Raw genomic sequence first — 8,247 nt, 5'->3', positions numbered from 1 at the left:
TTCTGAAATGGCAGTTCTAAGAGTTTGGAAAAGGAAAAATAGATACATTAGTGAGAATTTATGTAAACTAAAAGGAAAACCTGTTTGGGATCTGTCTTAGGGTTTCTATTGTCCTGACAAAACACCATAACCAAAGCAATTTAGAAGAAATGGTTCATTTCACTTCTGCATAGAGGTCAAAGCAGAAACTGTCACAGGTCATGGAGTGACAACATTCATTGCTTACTAGCTTGCTCCTCCTGGCTGTTTTCTTACAGCATCTCCAAAATGCTAGGCACTCTCCAGGAACGCTAACCCTGCCATACAGGGCCAAGCCTGTTTCTCTCCAGGATCCCTCCAACTACAACCGAGGCAGCACCTTCACTGGTTTCATAGTGCCAAGCCTCAGCTTGAACACACACGTCTTCAAAACTTACACACCACCTTGAAAAATCCTACACACTATAGTTGCCTGCCCCTAGACCACAGCTTCTGAATGCTAACTCTGAGCAAACCTATAGATCTCACCTCCATGATGCTGATACACATGTAAGGAAGTTAGGGCAGAAACAGGGCTTCAAGCATATGCCTCTAAGGAAGCTCAATTTTGTTCTTTTAACAGCACCCACCACCCACCTCGGGGTGGCACTGCCTACAATGGGCTGGGCTTTCCCACATCAATCAAAAAGACATGCCTATAGGCCAATCATATACAGCATTCTTTCAGTTGGGTCCCTCTTCCAAGGGACTCTATCTAGTACCAGACAGGATTTTCTGACCGTCTTGTGAAAATCCACCTCATGGGATGGCTCATTGGGTAAAGGTGCTTGCCACCAGGCTTTACAACCTGAGTGCAATCCCCAGAACCCTCAGGTGGACGGGGAGAGCAGCAGCCCTGACACCCACACTCCTCCATGGCATGCACCCAGCCCACCATGTTCACTCAAGTCCCCTCTGGAGGGTAAGTTTCTGCATCTTTCCATGGCAGGACCCCACCCCCAAAAAAACCTGAGGCTCACACACAGCTTATTAGCCAAAGGACAGACTTTATTAGCTCCTGGATTCTAGTTCTCCTTCTCCTGTACAGTTTTGGTTCCACGTAGTCGCCCAGTCCGGCGGGCAGCAATGAGACCCACTTTGCGCCCAGCAGGGGCATCTCTTCTGATGGTGGATGGTTTGCCAATGTGCTGGTGGTTACCACCTCCAAAGGGATGCTCCACAGGCTGGAGAGAGAGGATGAGGTTAGAGTGAGTTTCCTCACCCACTGCCAGGACCTCCCCAATGCAGCTCCCAGTGCACGGCTACTCACGTTCATAGCCACACCCCGCACGCGTGGCCAGCAGTTCCTCTTTGCCTTGTACTTGTGGTAGGCACGGCCAGCCTTCAGGATAGGCTTGTCAATTCTGCCCCCTCCGGCCACAACACCTGCAAAACATTAACACCCCTGAGATATGCACCACAAGGCCCTCAACCTCAGCCAACTGTGCCACCCAAGAGCCTGGGCACTTCAGCGAGCTTCACTCACAAAACCCCGCACACCCTGCAATCCTTTCCATTGATAGACCGAACACCATTCCTGCATTAAGCCGAATGCTAGCTCTGACCAAATCCGGGGGCCGCATTCAGCATCGAGTGTCTGAGACCCGGACAGGTCCTACAACCTCTGAAGAGACCTCCCCACAGATGGCAAAATCTACTGAACCGAGCAAGGCATCTTCTGGGAAGCCAGAGTTTAGCAGACCATGAAATGTTCCCAAGTCACCCAACAAGAGACTGATTCATGCCCCGTTTCACTGACTTGGATGTCCTTAGCCTCACTAAAAAAAGGACCAGACACAAGCACAGGATTGCTAAGTTAAGTCACAACACACAAAAATCCCAAGTGGCTTAATCTTTCGTTAACCTTTATGCATATGGATGCATGTACAGGCCAACATGTGTGTGCTGAGCCCAGAAGCGAGCATCAGATCCCCTGGGACTGGAGTTACAGTGGTGACCTGGGAAAGGAACCAGGGTGTTCTAGAAGAGCCTGTAACCGTTGAGCTCTCTCTACAGGCCACGCTGTAACAAACGCGCAAAGTCGACGCTGCACCATTTTACAATTCGAGATTTTACCGTGTTCAAAGAAGGTGCCCCAAAACAAAGAAATAGGGGTCTGGTTCTAGGGCCCGGCCTAGCAGCCGACACGTCACTTGGTGACCAGCTAGTCTTCAGGGCCCCACCACTCACCAACAACAGCTCTGTTGGCCGAGGAAATAACCTTCTTGGACCCAGAAGGCAGCTTCACTCTGGTCTTCTTGGTCTCCGGGTTGTGGGAGATGACTGTGGCGTAGTTCCCGGAGGCTCGGGCCAGCTTGCCCCTGTCCCCAGGCTTCTCCTCCAGACAGCACACGATAGTACCCTCAGGCATGGTGCCCACGGGCAAGACATTGCCGATATTCAGCTGGGCTGTCGGGGAAGAGGCAAAGCGGCCGCTGAAAGCAGACCCTCCCTCCCGGCTAGCCGAGCGAGCCCACGCCGCTGCCTCCATCCCGGCTAGCAGAGCGAGCCCACGCCGCTCCCTCCCTCCCTCCCCGCCTGGAAGCCCACTCACCCTTCTTGCCGCAGTACACAAACTGCCCGGTGTGGATGCCCTCCGCGGCGATGAACAGCTCCGTCCGCTTCTTAAACCGGTAGGGGTCACGGAAGACCACTTTCGCGAGGGGGGCGCCGCGGCCGGGGTCGTGGATGATATCCTATGGGATATCCAGGGAGCTGCGATCATGCAAGGCCCCCGAGGCGCCCTGCTCCCGGCCCGCCCGCCCCGGCCGAAGCCCTCGTACCTTCACGATACCCTTGATATAGCCGTGCCGCTCAGCGAAGTCCACAGCACGCAGGCGCGCGGCGCCCTTACGGTGCTTCACGTGAGCGCGGAAGACGGAGCCGGCGCCTTTCCTCTGCCCTCGGATCACACGGCCCATGGCGGCGAGTCTGGAAAGGGCTCACACTCAGCGTCCAGAAAGAGCAGGTCCCTCCCTGCCAGCTCCCAAGACCGACAGCACCGCCATCCCCCCCCGCCCCGTCCCGGGTGAGTGGGCGAAGACGCTCGGCAGGCCACCGGGTTGCTCACGGTGGCGGATGGCGGTGGATAGTTTCAGACTCGCAGCAACACCATCACAACCTACCTGCCGGCAAGCAAGGCCGAAAGAGGAAGTACACGGCCGCCAGCAGCCTTTTCTTCCGGGGCGGGGCAACAACCCCGCCCCTTCTCCGGCGCGATGCCTGTTGGGACTTGTAGTCCTACGCGGGTGCCACTTTTCTTCCTACTAGGGGCACTGAGACTTACACCTACCTATCTAGGCGCCCTAAGGAGAGGCGGACTCTGAGGAAACTAACTTAGTAGTCTTATGGAGGGCAGGTGGGCGGCCGTGGTGGCTTCCAGAGGTGGCGGGATTTGTCCAGGGCCACACGGAACTGAGCCTCAGAATACGAGATTCCAAGCTTGGCTCAGACAAGCGCTTCCATATAAGTTGAGGGGCTCCAGACGGTAGCTCCGAGGTAGACGAAGGAGATTGGATGTGCTTTCCCTAAGCAGACTTGGATTTGAGAGCCGAGCGGTGGTGCATGCCATTAATACCGGCACTCCGGAGGCAGAGGCAGGCAGGGTTCAAGGACAGCCTGCCTGTTCAAGGACTGTCCGGGCTATACACACACACACACCACACAACACAACACAACACAACACACACACACACAAACTGTCTCGATAAAACAAACAAAAGGAAGAAAAAGATTGGGATTTAGGTGGCATAAGGCTACTTGCTGAGTCCTCAAGATGTCTATCAAAGAAGCCAAAAGTCCTAGGCCTCTGCTTACAGTTAGGACAAAGACGTTAGGCAAAGACTCTGGAGAGGAAAGGGGAGGAAAGATCGAGACTGCTTGGCAAGAAAGTGACTCCCGATGTCTTTGGTGGCATAGAGACTTCAAAGAGAGGTCTTCATTTGCGTGAACCCTGTCAGTAGTCAATGCCATAAAGGTAGAGACAGAGAGGGGGGTGAGGGTCCTCGTCAGAACTGGGAGGCCCTGCATAGCAGGGGCTAAAAACGGCATACTGAGAAGGGGAGGGACAGCCCATAGTCCCCTGCGGGGCTTCATAGACCTACATGACCTGACAGTGGCTAAGCTGGGTGAAGATTGCAAGCATTGGGAGACTCAGGGTTGGTCTCATCTCTCTGCTGTTAGGTTGTCAGCCTGTGCTGAGCACGACCCTCATTTCATGCCTAGGCAGCTAATCCCTGTTTTTCAGATGTGATCTTAGAAAGCACTCGTGGTTCACTCTTGTTTGCTAATTCATCTAAATGGTGGTTCAAGCTAGAAAAGTTCGCTCGGTGTTGCCATGCCTCTTTTTTTCCTTCTGGAGAAAGAGTTTCTTTGTGTAGACTTGGCTGTCCTGGAACTCACTCTGTAGACCTGGCTGGCCTCGAACTCAGATCTGCCTGCGTCTACCTCCACCACCACCTGGCACAAAGACTTTTTTTTTTTGGTTTTTCGAGACAGGATTTCTCTGTATTGTTTTGAAGGCTGTCCTGGAACTCGCTCTGTAGACCAGGCTGGCCTCGAACTCACAGAGATCCACCTGCTTCCTGAGTGCTGGGATTAAAGGTGTGTGCCACCACTGCCCGGCAAAGACACTTTTTTTTTTAATACTTTATTCATTTATTATGTATACAATCTTCTGCCTGCATGCCAGCAGAGGGCATCAGAGCTCATTCAAGGTGGTTCTGAGCCACCATGTGGTTGCTGGGAATTGAACTCAGGACCTTTGGAAGAACAGTCAGTGCTCTTAACCGCTGAGCGGTCTCTCCAGCCCTATTTTATTTATTTATTATGAATACAACATCCTGCCTCCACGTCTGTCTGCATGCCAGCAGAGGGCACCAGATCTCATTACAGATGGTTGTGAGCCACCATGTGGTTGCTGGGAATTGAACTCAGGACCTCTGGAAGTACAGGCAGTGCTCTCTTAACCTCTGAGCTAGCTCTCCAGCCCCCCAAAGATACTCTTGATATACCCAATGCTCCGGAACTTCCTATGGAGATGCACGAGGCTAGTAGAGTCGACACTCAAAAGCTGTAATGCACTAGATGCATGAATTGTTCCCTGGCAGCCGTTGTACCCCTGATGCCTCTGCATCAGTCACCTACCTCCTACAGACACCCACATGGTCAAAGACCACCCTGTGACCAACCTCGTCATGATGGCCCACCTCCCAAACATAAGCCGTCCTCATTGCCACAAGCTGGATTCATGGGTCTTTCGTTTGTTTTAGATGATTTATTATTTCATGAGTATGAATGTTTTGCCGGAAGGCATGTGTGTGTACCACATAATATGCCTGATGTCCCGGTGTTGGATCCCCCTGCAATTGGAATTGCAGAAGGTTGTGAGCCACCATGTGGGTGCTGGGAATTGAACCGGAGTCCTCTGCAAGAGCAGTCAGTGCTCTTAACCACCGAGCCAATCTTCCAGCCCTACACTCATGTTTTACTGTTTAAAGTATGCATTTAATACTATATACACTAAACATTATAAGTACATATTTAGTATTCTAATGCCCCCCCTTTTGCCCCCCATTAAGATGTCAGCTTCGGGAGGTGGGAGTTTAAGGCAAAAGAATTTAAATGTGTGCACAGCAAAGCACAGGGCTCCAGAAACCAGCGCAGAGCGCTCAGGCCAGGCTGAGCAACCTTGCTGCTGACTGCATAGCGTCCTTTTCTGGACCCTAGGTCTCAGCATGGACCCACAGTTGGGAAGGGACAAGTCTAAGGTGTAGCACCCACATCGAGGAACATGTTTTCAATAGCTGCTTTACTTCTTTACTTTAAAACTGAACCTCGGTATGTAACCCAGGCTGACCTTACATTCACCATTCTCCAGCCCGAGCCTTCCAAGTGCTGGGACTATAAATGCCACTATGCCATAGTTCACTCTTAAAAACAAGACGAACCAGAAAGTCACAGCTGTCTTTTCCCGTAAACAAAATGCTTCCTTGCATGCAGGCCCTCAATGGAGTTGGTCTCCTGAGCAGTGGGACTGCGCGGCACGGTACCAGTTTCGGCGCCCACAGTACCAGGGTTCAGTCCTGCAGTTTGCGCTCGCACCTCTTCTCCAGTTCGGCCATCTCCTTAAGGACCAAGGCTACACTGTACCGCAGCTCCTGGAATTTGGCCATGGGAACTTCGAAGCGGTGTGCAGACCCATCGCTGAGCTTCAGCTGCATGAGAACGCTCGGCTGCAGGGAGCGGGACTGAGTACTTGTGGAGATGGCCACATCCACCCGCCAGCGGAAGTAAGACATGTGGGGCAGCCAGGACGCCTGCTGCTGGGCCACTGAGTCGAGAAGAGGGCGCTGACTCCCAAATACCAAGCTGGCCAAATCTCCAATCAGATCTTGAGGGATACCAAGCTCCTGGAGCTCATCCTGGAAGGCTTCCGGCTTCAGACTGGCGGGGGGCCGCCGGAGAGCTTGCTGGAGCAGTGTGTGTGTGCCCGCCAGCAGGACGGCCAGCCGCTCCTCTGACAGGTTGGCACTGGCGCCAAGTTGCTGCGCGGCTTCTCTGCAGTCTCTCCCATGCAGGGCCCCGACTACAAGCTTCAGCAGCTTTCTGAAGGTGCTCCTGTCCAAGTCCCTCAGGAGCTGGGCCACTGCCGCCACTTGTGGCCAGGGCTGGGCTCCCAGGAAACTGACGCGGCCGCTGTGCCCGTCAGCTGGATGGTGCAGGTACGGAGCTGCAGCTCCCAGAGCAGACATTCTTGCTTCCCCTTTCCCGATCAGTCCGAAGAGAAGGTCCTAACCACAGCTGCCTGGGGACAGGAAGGAGAGACAAGTGACTCCCTGGTCAAAAGATGACGGTCTGTGTGCGGCCCCATCCGCCGGTCACTGTCCACATGAACTACCAACTGGGACGCGCGCCGGGGAGGTGGCGCTGAGAGCGTATGGCAAAGGAGCCCCTGAGTCTGGGAGACGGGAGCCTCCCGGAGAGGAGCAGTGGACGGGGAAAAGAGCCCGGCACACAGACGCGCACGCCCAAGTCCTGCGTCGGCAGCATTAGTGAATTTGGACAACGCATCTGACACCAATCCCCTGCTCAACCCCGAATCCTACAATCACAGCTCGGGAAGACCTAATCTCGCATTACAAACATAAGCCAACCCTTCGAAGCCCTCGGCACCTGGAGGAAGCTGTCCCGCTAGGAGCCTGCGGAGACTGGCAAAAGCTGGAAGTTGGCCGGGCCTCCGGAAGGGCCCAGAGACACTTCCGGAACACTCTAGGATAGAACGACAGAAGCCCTCTATGGTTCCCCCGGGGCGCTGGCGTTGTCCTTGGACTCCGACGCTTGTTTTTTTACGGAAGAGGAAGCCGAGGTCAATGGTTTATTTAGCTTCCGGGATCGGACTCAAAGTTGCAGCTGTCCTGCGCATATGCAGAATTGCTGTAGCTGGTGCTACCGAATTGCAGATTTTAAAATGGTTAGATGAGCCAGGCGGAGACGCACGTCTTTAAAACCATCGCTCCGGCCGGGCCTGGTGGCGCACGCCTTTCATCTCAGCATTTGGGAGGCAGAGGCAGGTGGATTTCTGTGAGTTCAACGTCGGCCTGGTCTACCAAGTGATTTCCAGTACAGTCAGGACCGTGGCGCAGAGGAACCCTGTCTTGAAAAAACAAACAAACAAAAAACTGCAACAAGCCGGGCGTTGGTGGCGCACGCCTTTAATCCCAACACTCGGGAAGCAGAGGCAGGCGGATCTCTGTGAGTTCGAGACCAGCCTGGTCTACCAAGCGAGTTCCAGGACAGGCTCCAAAACAATACAGAGAAACCCTGTCTTGAAAAACAAAAACAAAAAAACAAAACAAAAACGACACTCGGGCGATACACAGACAGATCTGTATGAGTTCTAGGCCAGCCTGGTCTAGATATTGAGTTCCCAGCCAGCCAAGGCTACAAAGTGAGACCCTGTATTAAAAAACAAATAAAAAGTTCCCCAGGGAGGACCAAGGCAGGGTGTGTGTGTATGTGTGTGTGTGTGTGTGTGTGTGTGGTGGTAGTAAATTTGTGTATGGTGTATACAATATAGCTTCATAGACATTTAATTGGGGGCGGGGGCTAATTAAGTGTGCAAAAGACAGGATAGACCTCTCATCAAGGATGATGTAAATGGCTAATGACCCAAACCTGGTGATATAAGGCAGTGATCCCAAGAGGCAGGACAAGAGGGTCACAAATCCA

The 8,247-nt window shown here is 53.3% G+C and overlaps 2 protein-coding genes across 2 annotated transcripts; both read right to left on the bottom strand.

Moving 5' to 3' along the window:
* Positions 1–1,005: 1,005 nt before the first annotated feature.
* Positions 1,006–3,241, bottom strand: Rpl8 (ribosomal protein L8). The gene is made up of 6 exons (XM_040736243.1): positions 3,144–3,241; positions 2,802–2,949; positions 2,573–2,714; positions 2,209–2,427; positions 1,289–1,404; positions 1,006–1,202 (listed from the first exon to the last, which is right to left on the bottom strand). Exons 2-6 carry the CDS (start codon positions 2,937–2,939, stop codon positions 1,044–1,046), a joined length of 774 nt encoding a protein of 257 aa, XP_040592177.1. The 5' UTR covers positions 2,940–2,949; positions 3,144–3,241; the 3' UTR covers positions 1,006–1,043.
* Positions 3,242–5,278: 2,037 nt separating this feature from the next.
* On the bottom strand, positions 5,279–7,343 carry Commd5 (COMM domain containing 5). Its single transcript, XM_040736244.1, has 2 exons — positions 7,192–7,343; positions 5,279–6,823 (listed from the first exon to the last, which is right to left on the bottom strand). Exon 2 carries the CDS (start codon positions 6,768–6,770, stop codon positions 6,096–6,098), a length of 675 nt encoding a protein of 224 aa, XP_040592178.1. The 5' UTR covers positions 6,771–6,823; positions 7,192–7,343; the 3' UTR covers positions 5,279–6,095.
* Positions 7,344–8,247: the final 904 nt, after the last annotated feature.

This window comes from Mesocricetus auratus, unplaced genomic scaffold (genome assembly GCF_017639785.1).
Source record: "Mesocricetus auratus isolate SY011 unplaced genomic scaffold, BCM_Maur_2.0 Super-Scaffold_100055, whole genome shotgun sequence".
In the NCBI taxonomy this organism is placed as follows: Eukaryota; Metazoa; Chordata; class Mammalia; order Rodentia; family Cricetidae; genus Mesocricetus; species Mesocricetus auratus.
The sequence above is the reverse complement of the archived record's forward strand: the minus strand, read 5'-3'. Positions and strand labels throughout refer to the sequence as shown.

What these genes read in the sequence shown, in the direction of transcription:
- Rpl8 (XM_040736243.1), bottom strand. Translation starts at nt 2,939, where the DNA reads ATGGGCCGTGTGATCCGAGGGCAGAGGAAAGGCGCCGGCTCCGTCTTC. An exon ending in ATATCAAGGGTATCGTGAAG is followed by an intron (nt 2,715 to 2,801) that starts GTACGAGGGCTT and finishes GATATCCCATAG; the next exon opens with GATATCATCCACGACCCCGG. An exon ending in TGCGGGGTGTGGCTATGAAC is followed by an intron (nt 1,203 to 1,288) that starts GTGAGTAGCCGT and finishes CTCTCTCTCCAG; the next exon opens with CCTGTGGAGCATCCCTTTGG.
- Commd5 (XM_040736244.1), bottom strand. Translation starts at nt 6,770, where the DNA reads ATGTCTGCTCTGGGAGCTGCAGCTCCGTACCTGCACCATCCAGCTGAC.